This window comes from Pseudophryne corroboree, chromosome 5 (genome assembly GCF_028390025.1).
Source record: "Pseudophryne corroboree isolate aPseCor3 chromosome 5, aPseCor3.hap2, whole genome shotgun sequence".
NCBI classification, from domain to species: domain Eukaryota; kingdom Metazoa; phylum Chordata; class Amphibia; order Anura; family Myobatrachidae; genus Pseudophryne; species Pseudophryne corroboree.
The window spans coordinates 410,849,399-410,865,037 of record NC_086448.1 but is presented as its reverse complement, the minus strand read 5'-3'; the positions used below and the strand labels follow the sequence as shown (position 1 = coordinate 410,865,037).

General features: G+C 41.0%; 1 protein-coding gene across 1 annotated transcript in view; it reads left to right on the top strand.

The window, feature by feature from the left end:
- The window catches only part of ADCY2 (adenylate cyclase 2), a 1,664,414-nt gene that overhangs the window by 140,291 nt on the left and 1,508,484 nt on the right, over positions 1-15,639 (top strand). The window contains exon 2 of the mRNA XM_063922769.1: positions 7,083-7,280. Within this exon, the coding sequence (XP_063778839.1) occupies positions 7,083-7,280 (198 nt within the window). The remainder of the gene's footprint in view (positions 1-7,082; positions 7,281-15,639) is intronic.

Below are 15,639 nucleotides of genomic sequence, written 5' to 3'. Positions count from 1 at the left end.
GAAGGTGTAGTAGTAGTAGTAGTAGTAGCAGCAGTAGTAGTAGTAGTAGTAGTAGTAGTAGTAGTAGCAGCAGTAGTAGTAGTAGTAGTAGTAGTAGTAGTAGTAGCAGCAGTAGTAGTAGTAGTAGTAGTAGTAGTAGTAGTAGTAGTAGTAGTAGTAGCATTCCTGAGGTTTAGTGCTTGAGTAATTGTTTAATTTGAAGTTAGAGACTATGCATAAATGCAAATCCAGTTCAAACCCCGTTTACAGCTCCATGCTTTATATTACTTGCTGAAGCTGCAGGCTGATGATGGCAGGACCCTAAGATGAAGTACTTTGAGCAATTTGTTCAGGAAGCTGTGGAGAGAGGAGAGATGGTTTTAAAATTCTAGTAACTAACTTTAAAACTCTAAAGGAAGATTACTTATTAGTTTAATACCAAAAGGGATTATTGGAATTTACATTTTTCTAAATAATTTTGGACTACTATAAATTCATAAGTTACATATAAACATGACAGACTGGTTTTATAATTGCTAGACAAATTTGCTTTATGGATTATGTAAGGGGTAAATATATGTCTATGTAATCATTTGCATGTTGAAACCCTGCCCACATATACTGTTACACAACAGAGGTAATTTGTTTCACAACTATTTCAACTCTAGCAAATGTACTGTAGAAATCTATTTTTATTATGCTTCTCACTCCATTGTGATTGGTTGCTAATATAAATTTAAACCAGTTCAATACATATCAAGCCATCTCACTTATGAAGTCCTGAAGTGATGAACTGGTGTGTGGCTGCCACGCTGAGATGTGAACTGCTCATATTCATTCTACTTGAGAGGTTTCATCAGAGCCTTCATAATCTGGATGCTGTTCAGTTCCTCTGGAGAATTAGATAAACTTCTCTGTTACAGTATATAAACGTAATCATTTTACAGTACCACAATGGTATTCTGCCATCATTTTTATACATTTTCATATAGATAATTATTTACTGTAAGTGATTTGTTTGTAAAGAACATTTTTGAGTATATATTTAGAAACTGGAATTAATGCAACTACAGTACTTTACTTTCAGAAAACCATTAATTATATTTTCACACACCTAAAATATATAAATTAACAGATATGTGGCAAGCTATTCTAGCAACTTTATTCTAATTTCCATAAAATAAAATTGCATTAGATATATAGAAAATATATATCAATTAAATACTCTCAGAGGATTTATTATATTTTCCCACAAAAATACAATGTGATCAGGCTTGCTCTGTCTAAAGCATAAGCAGCATTATATTATGAAATTATATAGAATTTTGTTGCAGTAGCCTTTTTCTGCAATGACAACTCACACAAATATAATCATTCTTTACTTAACTTTGCAACCATAAACTAAAAATCAACTAACAGCAAAAGGAGCCTTGTTGCATTTTATGTCCACTTGAGAGTTTGTATGAAAAATAATAAGGAATCTCGGGTTGAGTTACAATTTGTAGCTCCTATGTTTCAAGGCAGCTTTTTAAACTATATTCTTATTAGTATATTTACATTAACTTGTTAAAATTAGAGATGTACACGAACCCCCGTGTTTTGGTTTTGGCAAAATCACCCTCAGTGTTTTTGTTTTTCAGTTTTGACAAAGTGCTTTGGTTCGGATTCGGATTTGGTTTTGGATTTCTTTCAAAATGTAGTATTATTTACATTAATGACATTCATTTCTAGTAATTTCCAGTAAATGTCTTGTCAATTTTGATCACCACACCATACAGTACATTCTCCTGTGTGAAATGACTGGAACTTGGTAAGACTGGGAACCCTACAGTTCGGGTGTGTTCAGTTTTCAACAAACCTGAACTGATCATCTATAATTAAAATTAGTCAGAAATCGTCTTTTGGCAGATTATTTCTAAAACTGTGCAGTTTGAAGTAATTCTAATATAATATTAACATTCTAATTCTAATATAATTATCCATGACAGTGATGAATGACTTCCACTCATACTTAATCACTCAGGAGGAAGCATCATATCTTTTTTCTTAATTACTGACTTGGTCCCTACAGTGTCCACCTAATATAGTATCTCTGCATCAGCAACTGTGATTTTAATGTAAAGCCTAGTGTTAATGCACATACTGTAGAGCTTAGTTGTAATGAAGCCTTTGCATACTCCCATAAATAACAGACACCTTTATATTATATTTATTTCACACACATTGGGGTATATTTACTAAGATTCGTAATTTCCGAAAATAGGTCAAAGTTCAATCACGAATGACATCGGCAGTGTAAAACTGCAACTTTTTGAATTGATTACGACTAATTTACTAAGCTGTCGTATTCGTATTTTTCTTTGCTTCCGATGTCGATGTCATTCGTGTTTTTTTACCTAATTTGACGGCAGTGATTAGCAAAACACTGCCGTTTTTTTTTACGATCAATCTCGGCCGGATCTGTGTGATCCGTGCTGGGGTTCGTATTTTTTTTTTTTTTTAAATTAAACAAAGTAAAATCCTAAAAAAAATTGCGTGGGGTTCCCCCTCCTAAGCATAACCAGCCTCGGGCTCTTTGAGCCGATCCTGGTTGCAGAAATATGGGAAAAAAAATGACAGGGGTTCCCCCATATTTAAGCAACCAGCATCGGGCTCTGCGCCTGGTCCTGGTCCCAAAAATACGGGGGACAAAAAGAGTAGGGGTCCCCCGTATTTTTAAAACCAGCACCGGGCTCCACTAGCTGGACAGATAATGCCACAGCCGGGGGTCACTTTTATACAGCGCCCTGCGGCCGTGGCATCAAAAATCCAACTAGTCACCCCTGGCCGGGGTACCCTGGGGGAGTGGGGACCCCTTCAATCAAGGGGTCCCCCCCCCCAGCCACCCAAGGGCCAGGGGTGAAGCCCGAGGCTGTCCCCCCCCATCCAATGGGCTGCGGATGGGAGGGCTGATAGCCTTTGTTGTAAAATAAAAGATATTGTTTTTAGTAGCAGTACTACAAGTCCCAGCAAGCCTCCCCCGCATGCTTGTACTTGGAGAACCACAAGTACCAGCATGCGGCGGAAAAACGGGCCCGCTGGTACCTGTAGTACTACCACTAAAAAAATACCAAAAAAAACACAAGACACACACACCGTGAAAGTATAATTTTATTACATACATACACACATACATACATACATACTTACCTTATGTTCCCACGCAGGTCGGTCCTCTTCTCCAGTAGAATCCAAGGGGTACCTGTTGAAGAAATTCTACTCACCAGATCCAGTGGTCCAGGCTCCTCGGCAAATCCAGGGATAATCCACGTACTTGAATAAAACAAAAAAAACGGTTGCCCGACCACGAACTGAAAGGTGACCCATGTTTGCACATGGGTCACCTTTCCACGAATGCCAGAAACCCACTTTGCCTTCTGGCTAAGTGGGTTTCTTCAGCCAATCAGGGAGCGCCACGTTGTAGCACCCTCCTGATCAGCTGTGTGCTCCTGTCCTCACTGACAGGCGGCACACGGCAGTGTTACAATGTAGCGCCTATGCGCTACATTGTAACCAATGATGGGAACTTTCTGCTCAGCGGTGACGTCACTTTAGGTCAACCGCAGGGCAGAAAGTTCCCAGCATTGGTTACAATGTAGCGCATAGGCGCTACATTGTAACACTGCCGTGTGCTGCCTGTCAGTGAGGACAGCAGCACACAGCTGATCAGGAGAGTGCTACAACGTGGCACTCCCTGATTGGCTGAAGAAACCCACTTAGACAGAAGTCAAAGTGGGTTTCTGGCATTCGTGGGAAGGTGACCCATGTGCAAACATGGGTCCCCTTTCAGTTCGTGGTCGGGACACCGTTTTTTTTTTATTTATTCAAGTACGTGGATTAACCCTGGATTTGCCGAGGAGCCTGGACCCATGGATCTGGTGAGTAGAATTTCTTCAACAGGTAGCCCTTGGATTCTACTGGAGAAGAGGACCGACCTGCGTGAGAACATAAGGTAAGTATGTATGTATGTGTGTATGTATGTAATAAAATTATACTTTCACGGTGTGTGTGTCTTGTGTTTTTTTGGGTATTTTTTTAGTGGTAGTACTACAGGTACCAGCGGGCCCGTTTTTCCGCCGCATGCTGGTACTTGTGGTTCTCCAAGTACCAGCATGCGGGGGAGGCTTGCTGGGACTTGTAGTACTGCTACTAAAAACAATATCTTTTATTTTACAACAAAGGCTATCAGCCCTCCCATCCGCAGCCCATTGGATGGGGGGGGACAGCCTCGGGCTTCACCCCTGGCCCTTGGGTGGCTGGGGGGGGGGGACCCCTTGATTGAAGGGGTTCCCACTCCCCCAGGGTACCCCGGCCAGGGGTGACTAGTTGGATTTTTGATGCCACGGCCGCAGGGCGCTGTATAAAAGTGACCCCCGGCTGTGGCATTATCTGTCCAGCTAGTGGAGCCCGGTGCTGGTTTTAAAAATACGGGGGACCCCTACTCTTTTTGTCCCCCGTATTTTTGGGACCAGGACCAGGCGCAGAGCCCGATGCTGGTTGCTTAAATATGGGGGAACCCCTGTCATTTTTTTCCCCATATTTCTGCAACCAGGATCGGCTCAAAGAGCCCGAGGCTGGTTATGCTTAGGAGGGGGGACCCCACGCAATTTTTTTGGCAAAAATAAGCACTTTCCCACCCCTTCCCACTGATATACATGCACGGATCTCATGGATCCCTGCATGCATCTCAAATCACGGAAAAAAAAAGCAGGTCTGTTTTTTTTTAGGACTTTTTTACGAGTTGTAATTTTTCACGGCAGTGTTTTGTGTTTTTTTGCTTTGCACTTCTTAGTAAATGACCGAGATTCATATCTAAACAGGCGTAATTTGACCGATGGTGTATTCATTCGTAATTTTTTACCTGAACTAGCAAAAAATTACGAATGCCCTCATCACTGCCGTGATTAGTGTTTAGTAAATGACCGAGATTAACCGAGATGACACTTTGAAGAAAAAACGGCATCTCGGTCAAAATCGGGAGCTTAGTAAATATACCCCTATGAATTAAAGTTCTTTTTATTTCATTTAAAATGCATTTCATATCCATTCCTTTATTGTATTTACTAGTTATATATAGACGGATTGATAGCCATGCATATTTGGAAATGGATCGTGTACATTATATGCATTTTCTATTTGCAAGGTGAACAGTGCAGACACTTTACATAGCCTGGGAAAAACAAATAACATCATGTACATAAATAAATAAATTAACATTGTATCTCATAGATAGATAGATAGATAGATAGATAGATAGATAGATAGATAGATAGATAGATAGATAGATAGATAGATAGATATAGATAGATAGATAGATATAGATATATATATAAATATATATCTGATACAATGTAAAAAAAAAAGAAAACACTGGTGTGAAAAGAACATAAATCTACTGATCTACATATTTTTCATAGCCTGCAAATGCTTTTAAAAGCTTTAGTTGCTTTCTATCAAACTATAATGCATATTAAAATGTAATAATTCTATTTGGTATTAATATTGTGTTAACTATGCAGAACGTTCAGTTTAATAAAACAGGAAAACATTGGTTTTCTTTTGTATCTATCCTTTAGCTGTTTTTTTGCCAGTCACTTTGTAAATTCAAGAGATTTTGCTCATTTGTCCTTTTTTTTATATCTAAACAACGTCATTTCTGGCCCTGTGATACAACATTTTTATCACACGCTTCAAGTGTGATTAATAGTGTCTGCATTTTTGAAAGGACTATAATTAATCCTTTCATTTATCAGACAACTGCATGTAAGCATCATTATAAATTAGGCAAGTGCACAGTGTTTAGCCAAATCTCTGTAGAAATATTTTAGAGTCCATAACATTGTGTGTGTCTGTCTGTCTGTATATATATATATATATATATATATATATATATATATATATAAATGGAGAATAGCGCCAAGGCTAATCCTAAATGACACACAAGATGAAGTATAATGAATGTGCTTAAGTGAAAAAAATATTTGTAGTTAAATAGAAAATATTTTGACACCCCCCATGAATTGATGGGTGGCAGCTCGTGCCCAGTATCTGGATAAAATATAGAAAATGAAGTGCAGAAGAGCGCCTAATGGTGTTTAAAAATTGTAAAATCAATTCACCATGTGAAAAAGTGCAAAGTGTAAATTTAAAATGGATCGACTTAGCTTCCTTGGGAAACTGCTTCAGTCTGATGACACTTTTGAAACATGTAAAATAGAATTAAAAGCCAACATAGTGTGTACTGTTTAAATGATATACAATGCTCCACACTTTAGGGACCTTGCTAGTCCCAATACAGATAAATGAACTGGATGAGCAATTCCAGTTCCAATATTTAAGAGCTAGACACAATTGTAAAACATAAACAATATTTTTAATATAATAAATCCTGAAGCCAATGTAGGTCCCCTTGATGAAGTCCTATGTTACAGGACGAAACGCGTCGGGTTCGGGACTTACAACTCACCCATGACTTCTTTGAATGGACAGATAAACCATTTGAATCTATTTATTTTGTACGTATGCTACCTGCATTTGCTTCAGGACATTTGTTTACATGTTAACAGGATTGGGCTGCTGCTCACCTTGTGATTCTAATTTGTGGACAGATAAGCTGTTTATTCATTTTTATCTTGTACGTGTGTTACCTACATAGGCTTCAGGATTTATTATATTAAAAATATTGTTTATGTTTTACAATTGTGTCTAGCTCTTAAATATTGGAACTGGAATTGCTCATCCAGTTCATTTATCTGTATTGGGACTAGCAAGGTCCCTAAAGTGTGGAGCATTGTATATCATTTAAACAGTACACACTATGTTGGCTTTTAATTCTATTTTACATGTTTCAAAAGTGTCATCAGACTGAAGCAGCTTCCCAAGGAAGCTAAGTCGATCCTTTTTAAATTTACACTTTGCCCCTTTTCACATGGTGAATTGATTTTACAATTTTTAAACACCATTAGGCGCTCTTCTGCACTTCATTTTCTATATATATATATATATATATATGTATATATTCTTATAAAATGTAGTAACATTGTAATGCATTTCTTCTTTCTCAGGGAATTGAAGACCATATGGCATTTTTAATCACAGTTCCAACAGCCATAGCAATTTTCTTTGCAATCTTTATCCTTGTCTGCATTGAACCTGTATTCAAGAAACTTCTAAGGATTTTCTCATTGGTCATCTGGATATGTCTAGTTGCTATGGGATATCTTTTTATGTGTTTCGGAGGCATCATATCAGCTTGGGATCAGGTACGTTTAATGGTCAATGTGTAATAAAAAATGAAACTTTAATTAAATTATATTGTTTTATTGCATCATAGTTTGAGTCATAATGTTGCATTGTTTGCATGTAAACAATGTTTATCTTGTCAGTCTTCTTTATGCATGAGTTGATTTCCTGTGGTACCAGTGTAAATTCCTTCAGTATACAGTGTAAATTTAATATCAAGTAGTTAGCAACTTTATATATATATATATATATATATGTATATATATATACACACACACACACACACACACACACACACACACAGTAAAATTATCCTAAAATATCCATTCAGCTCCGATGACTGTGTTACTCTGTTTAGACTGTATAAATTGTCATTCATGAAGCAATGATATACTGTTAGGGGTCGCACAACTGTAGAACAATTACATCTTGTTTTGCTGTGTGGATTAAAATAGTTTGAGCAGCTATTTATGGTTGATCGCTAAATCTGACTGTCCTCATGGAATATGATGTAAATTGTGATTTCATTCACAGCCTTGTTACTTACACACTTACAGTATTTGATATGAAACCACTAATAATGTCTGGCGCTATTGTATATATATATATATATATATATATGTATTTGCGAATGGGTGCCTGTATCCACAATCACACCCACTCCGCACAGGTATCAAGGATATAATCCAATATTCTTATCTCTTATACCTCGTAAAATCTATCCAGCAGCAACAAAGGTGAAATGGCCTGTGGATATGGCCAACACAATCCACCCAATTTTAAAAAACCGGGTGTATACTAAAACAAACAGAAAAACCCCTTGCGCTATTTAGACTCAATTAGAAGCAACAAAGCATGAATGAACTCAAGAAGATTATAATTACAAGATAATTTTATTATCTATAAAAATTGATCAAATGTGAACACATATATAGTTCATTGACAACTGTAATATGCGCATATAAATAAAAATAAAACTAAAACATTACTAATAATAAAACTACTATTGAGCATAAGAGGTGGATCATATAACTAGCAGTGACCACAGTAGGCTAAACATTGATAACGTCCTTGTTTTTAATTTTCAAGTAGGACATTCTCATCAGATGTGCTCATGAATAATTCATGATTAGATATCATATGGTGTAATATATTTGAAGCCTTTGTTTATATATCTCTCGATGAATAAACTTATCCAATTGTTCACATAAACTGATGGTTCTTTACTTGTGGGATAACCGCTCAAAAGTCATGGAGGAATTGATACACACCCGGGACTCTAGTGCATCGCAAGCACCTGTATAAACAAAGCTCCCGTCTCAATTACCACGAATGGCGTCCTCCGTCTCCCACTGAAACTGGCTCTCGTGCACACACCTTTACTGATTTTGGAGAGAGAAGTATCAGTCCGGCTCCCGAAGCTCTGCGCACTGCAGGCGCTGGAGGTTGATTCAGCTCCCGTCTTCGGCTTGAAGACGGGAGCTGAATCAACCTCCAGCGCCTGCAGTGCGCAGAGCTTCGGGAGCCGGACTGATACTTCTCTCTCCAAAATCAGTAAAGGTATGTGCACGAGAGCCAGTTTCAGTGGGAGACGGAGGACGCCATTCGTGGTAATTGAGACGGGAGCTTTGTTTATACAGGTGCTTGCGATGCACTAGAGTCCCGGGTGTGTATCAATTCCTCCATGACTTTTGAGCGGTTATCCCACAAGTAAAGAACCATCAGTTTATGTGAGCAATTGGATAAGTTTATTCATCGAGAGAGATATAAACAAAGGCTTCAAATATATTACACCATATGATATCTAATCATGAATTATTCATGAGCACATCTGATGAGAATGTCCTACTTGAAAATGAAAAACAAGGACGTTATCAATGTTTAGCCCACTGTGGTCACTGCTAGTTATATGATCCACCTCTTATGCTCAATAGTAGTTTTATTATTAGTGATGTTTTAGTTTTATTTTTATTTATATGCGCATATTACAGTTGTCAATGAACTATATATGTGTTCACATTTGATCAATTTTATAGATAATAAAATTATCTTGTAATTATAATCTTCTTGAGTTCATTCATGCTTTGTTGCCTCTAATTGAGTCTAAATAGCGCAAGGGGTTTTTCTGTTTGTTATAGTATTTGATATGAATTGACATAAAATGAACTCCAATAGGTTTTTTTTACATTCCATATTGTACATGTGTGTTACAGCAGACTTAGTACTCCTTTTGAACATAATACAGTATGGAATTTGTATACACAAATCAGAGGCATATCTATAATGGGTGCAGAGTGTGCATTGCACATGGGTCCTTTGGTCCAGGGGGCCCACATCGCACACCCTGCAGCAATTTTTTCAATACTTACCTCTCCAGAGACCAACATCGGTGGCAGCAGCGATGCACAAATCATGGGTAAAATGTCATGGTGGCCATTTTCCAAGCAATTTATGCATGCACAGTGGGAAATCAGTAAGAAAATGGCCACTGCACCATATTCTCAGAGACCTATGCATGCGTACTAGACTTGGACACATCGCTAGGGTCTACTAGTGACCCTAGTGCCTAGAGCCTCCTGCCCTGCCAGCTAGAGAGGAGGGAGCATGAATTGAGGCTGAACATGGTCCCCCTCCTCTATTCAGGACTGGCAACAGAAATCTTGGGATGATAACGCAGGTCTCAGCATAACATTCCATGTCTGACAATCACAATAGTACAGACTCCAATAGCTCCTAGCATAAACCCAAGCCTATCACCTGGCTAGCTAGTCCAGCACCAGGAGCCCTTTCACAGGTACTTCTAATTAACTTGGCTTCAGTTTAATGCCTGACCTAAAAGAAAACCCGGACTGGATTCAACTGCTGTTAAATTATTAAACAGGAATATTCTGCTGTCCCTGCCACTATATATATATATATATATATATATATGTATATATAAAATCTTAAAATGGAAATTAAAGATACACTGTCCACATGTGGGAGGAGTTAAACATTATATAGAAAGAAAGGCATGTCAAGTCCAATGTTAATAGGGATTATTGAACCCCTTAGGTATGCCCCACTACCAGCAGGACACACAGTATAGACAGGTACACTTATAAGTCTCAGTAGCTTATCCTCCAATCATGCCCTCAGGCAAAACAATTTTGTACATAGTATAAAGGTTAGTCTTTCTTCCCTAGTTTGTATTGCAGTATACAGAGTCACACATATGTCATGGAAAGTATGATCCTAAAAGTGTCAGCAAATTTGAATGTATTGCCTACCCTCCTCTGCTTTTCTCCATTTTATCTAAGCTATAGGATGGATAATGAGAGAGAGGGAAGCTAGCAGTAGGAGCAAGGAAGAGGTGGAGAGTATCTAGCAGGTAGGGTCTATGACTGCTTCACCTGGTGCTAAAGGTATTGAAGGGGGAGCATGCCTTTAAACCCATTGAGCACACAGTACCCACCAAAGAGTAGAGAGACCTGTTTATTGGCTTATGCAACTGTAGATGCAGCCTAATGCCAGTGCAGTTGGGTGACCGGGATATATGTGTGCTGGATGCAGCGCAGGTGTACATGTATATGAGAAGTTGGCTAGGGCATATGTATCACTGTGTGTGTGTTCAGTGCCCCCAACAAACTATACATTTGCACCCTGCCTTCCATATTTAGTAAATGGAGAATGCGTGCCACAAAAAAGGGGGTGCTATTACAAGAAAGGGGCATGGCCTGGCCACACAATAGTACCCTCAATTCAAATAGATGCTGCACAGAGAGGAGAGGCAGATGCTGGGGAGAGAGGTGGGAATCAGATGATGGGCAGAGAAATGGGGGGGACAGATGCTGGGGAGAGGGGGGACAGATGCAGGACAGAGAGAAAGAGGGCCAGAGACAGATGCTGGGCACAGAATATAGAGAAACAAAATGAAACGTGTAGAAGTCAGAGAGAGATAGAAGCTGCATATAGAGGGGAGCAGAGATAAGCAGGAGCTACAGTATAGAAACTGAAGCAGGAACTGTGGAGACAGAGTAGGCAGGCTGAATACTCACAGATGGGAGCCATGCTGTGCAGGGGCAGATCCAGAAGAAAATGATAGGGGGGGCACCATGGAAGGGGCAAGTACATTTGTGTGCGGCTTCGGTGCATGTGAGGTGGCGCTTCTTATACAATGCCCACAGTTGTAGCGCTCATTATGCAATGTCCACTGTACTGGTAGTGCCCCTTATATAGACCCCATAGTAGTGGTGCCCCTTATGCAATGCCCCTATTGCCCCCAGTAGTAATGTTGCCTGTAGTAATGCCCCAGTCATTTAGCACCCTAGTAGTTATGCCCCCAGTGGTAATGCCCCTGCAGTTATGACCCCAGTAGTTTACCCTCCCCCCCTTTAGTTTAGCCTCCCAGTGGTAATGCCCCCAGTAGTTTGCCTGCTTGTAGTTTAGCCACCAGTAGTAATGCCCCCCTGTAGTTTGCCCCATTGTAGTTTAGCCCCAGTATTTATGCCACCCTTGTAGTTTAGCACCCAGTAGTAATGCCCCCAGTAGTTTGGCCCCTGTAGTTATCCCCCAGTAGTTTGGCTCCTGTAGTTATGCCCCCCTGTAGTTTTGCCCCCAAGTAGTAAGGCCCCTGTAGTTATGCCACCAGTAGTAATGCCCCTGTAGTTACGCCGCCAGTAGTAATGCCCTCCTGTAGTTTGCCCCCAGTAGTTAGCCCCTTTGTAGTTGGCCCCCAGTAATAATGTCCTCCGCCCCCAGTAGATGTCCCCCAGTAATAATGTCCCCCAGTAGTAATGCCCCCTAGGAGTTTGCCCCCAATAGATGACCCCCCAGTAGTAATGCCCCCAGTAGATGCCCCCCAGTAATAATGCCCCCAGTTGTAATACACCTAGTAGATGCCACCAGTAATAATGTCCCCCAATAGTTTGCCCCCAGTAGATGCCCCCCAGTAAAAATGTCCCCCAGTAGCTGCCCCCAGTAGTAATGCCCCCAATAGATGACCCCACAGTAGTAATGCCCCCAGTAGATGCCCCCCAGTAATAATGCCCCCAGTAGTTTGCCCCCAGTAGTAATGCCCCCCAGTAGTAATGCCCCTTGTTGATGCCCCCCAGTAGTAATGCCCCCAGTAGTAATGCCCCCAGTAGATGCTCCCCCAGTAATAATGCCCCCAGTAGTAATGCCCTCCCACCCAGTAGTAATGTCCCTTGTTGATGCCCTCATTAGTAATGCCCCCAGTAGATGCTCCCCCAGTAATAGTGCCCCCCCACCCAGTAGTAATGTCCCTTGTTGATGCCCCCAAGCAGTAATGCCCCCCCAGTAGTAATGCCCCTGCTGCACTGAGGAAGAGAAAACACAACATACTTACCAAGCCCCGTTCCCGTTTCCAGACCGCTGCAGTACTCCTCCTCTTGACGTCCGCTCCTCAGCACTATGAGAGAGACGTCATGACTGACGTCTCTCCCATAGCGCACGCCGCACAGTGACAGCACCGGAGGCAGGAGCTCAGTAGTAAGCTCCTGCCTCCGGTTTTCGGTGAGGAGAGACGGGCACCCGCTGGTAACACAATCTCAGCGGGCGTGCGTCATCTCCCTGTGCGGCGTCGGGGGGGGGGGAGCGGACGGAGGACGGATGCCACAAATGACAGGGGGGGCATGGGCCCGAGTGCCCCCCCTGGATCTGCCACTGATGCTGTGAGATCCTCAGTGTTCCAGCGGTCAGAGGAACATGTGACAATCTCCTCCAATCAAGGTCTATTCTAATCAGCATGTGCCGAGCTCCTCCAATCAAAGTTTGGCACATTCTCTCCTGATCCTTTTACATAATCAGGGGAGAAATTTGGCAGATCAGAGAGCGAGTTGCAGAGACTTTCCCCCCTGTAACCACCTGCTCACCCCCAGGTTCAAAATAGAAACAAATAGAAGTGGTACCCAACAGACAGCCCTGTTCTTGGAAGACCAGAACTGTAAATTCTTGCTTTGTGACTCTTGTTCCCCTGCACTTAACATAAAAAAACTTCAGGCCCTCTGTAATCAATCAATAAATCAGTCAGTCAGCCAGGTCCATCCTTTGTAATGCCAGGTCTATAAGAAGCAAGACTGTTACAATTGCCGACCTTATTGAATCTTCAGATTTAGCCTGTATTACAGGGACTTATCTAGATGAAAATGCAGCACACATTTTGGAAGCTGCCACTCCAACAAACTACTTTGTCATCCACAACCCAAAACTGAACCACAGGGGAGGAGGGGACTTGAGGTACATCCTATGGAAATTACTTACTCATTTGAGTGAATCGCTGCTCGGAATTCGACAGGATTAGGTTTCAGAGTACTTCTCATTTACCGTCCCCTGAAGATGGAAAGAGATTTCTACAAGAAATCACAAACACTGTTGCTGGTCTAGTTCTAGAACATCAAAGATGGCTCAAATTCTGGAATTTAAATGCATGGGTTGATCATGAGCTCTTATGCCTTGGCCAAGACCTTCTGTGCACAATGAATGGTCTGGGCTTCACACAAGTCATTTGTTCTACCACACATAAAAGTTGTCACGATCTTGTCTTTCAGATTGGATTACAAATCTCTGACCTAAAAATAAACCCAGTAACATGGTCACTTTGGCTCTCAGTTGCAACCCCTCAGCTTAGATCTTTGCCCATTGAGTTGAACTAGGAGGGGTATGACTCCACAGGCTCTTGCAGCAAATCTGAATCTCTCTGCGATATTGGGTACCTGTGAAGATCCCTTAGTCCGTTACTATAGTAGGGTTGTGACGGCTGCAATTGATATTATCGACCCTGTTCATATACAACCTCATACAGTAAACCACCCCACCAAGCTACCTGGTTAAAAACAGTGTTAATGAGCTTAAGAAAAGTGGGAATAGACTGGAAAGACGAGGGAGGAAGACTAAACTGGTGGATGGTGCGTTTAAACTAAAATGCGTAAAAAAGAATATCAATCCACAATCACCCATAAGAAATCAAAGTTCCTCTCAAATGATATCACAGCAGCAAACAATAGGTCAGTTCAGCTTTTCTGCACAGCACCCTGATGAAACCCTCTCCCAGACAAGATGCAACGAGTTTGCAAACTTCTTTGCAGATAAAGTAGCCATCATCTGGGCTGGAATCTCCTAGTGCCATCAAAGGAACACCAAACTGTCAAGCTTGCCATTTTAAGCCACCTGTTTTCATGGACCAGCTTTGACCCAATGGATGCAAAAGACATTGCTGAAATTGCCCGAATGTTGCATCCCACTACCTGTGATCTGGACTCTGCCTCAACCAATCTTCTAATAGAGGGCCAAATTCAGATCTGATCGCCGCAGCAAATTTGTTAGCAGTTGGGCAAAACCATGTGCATTGCAGAGGGGAGCAGATATAACATGTGCAGAGGGAGTTAGATAACGGTGGGGTGTGTTCAATCTTAAATCTAAATTGCAGTGTATAAATAAAGCAGTCAGTATTTACCCTGCCCAGAAACAAAATAACCCACCCAAATCTAACTCTCCCTGCAAATGTTACATCTGCCCCCTCTGCAGTTCACATGGTTTTGCCCAACTGCTAACAAATTTGCTGCTGTGATCAAATCTGAATTACCCTCAGGGTGTATGGACATAATTGGCCCTGCCTTTGCAAAAATACAGTAGTTCAATGCTCTTTGCAGATGAGCACTTTTCCTGAACTACTAAAGGAAACAATTGTTAGACCTCTCCTTAAAAAAATAATTTAGATTCTGACTGCATGACCAACTACAGACAGGTATCAAACCTTCCTTTTATTGGAAAGGTTATTGAGAAAGTTGTTGCAACTCAACTGGAAACCAGCATGACAACCAATGATAGTTATGATCCATTCCATTCAGGATTTAGGAGAAGATATAGCACTGAAACAGCTCTGGTGTGTGTTAAATGATCTTCTGATGGCAAGAGACAGAGGTGACTGTTCAATCTTAATCCTCCTGGATCTGCAGCATTTGATACTGTAGACTACGGGATTCTGAATAAGCACCCCGATCTGAAGACAAGGAAATGCAACACAATGCTGGTACTACACACAGTGGTTTAGAAATAGAAACCTCAGCCAAAAAAGGAAAAACCACACAATATTTGTACTCCCATCTGTGGGTTTGGAACCTCAGCTATTCAGCTAAAGTTTCATCAATGGGCAAAAAGACATTTCAAACAGAGACTGCTTATTGCAGCCCTAGAATGACAACAGGAAGCATGGTGGATAGCCACCTAGATTATCTGCACAAGTTCCCAGATAGTGCTGACTATAGCGGTCGCAAGTAGAGAAGGTGCCCCAAATCAGTTTGTAAAGACATTAGTCAAGTCTTACCTGTACAGGTTGCCTGCGGTGAAGCAAGAAAAGTGAATCCACACTCAGACACAGTT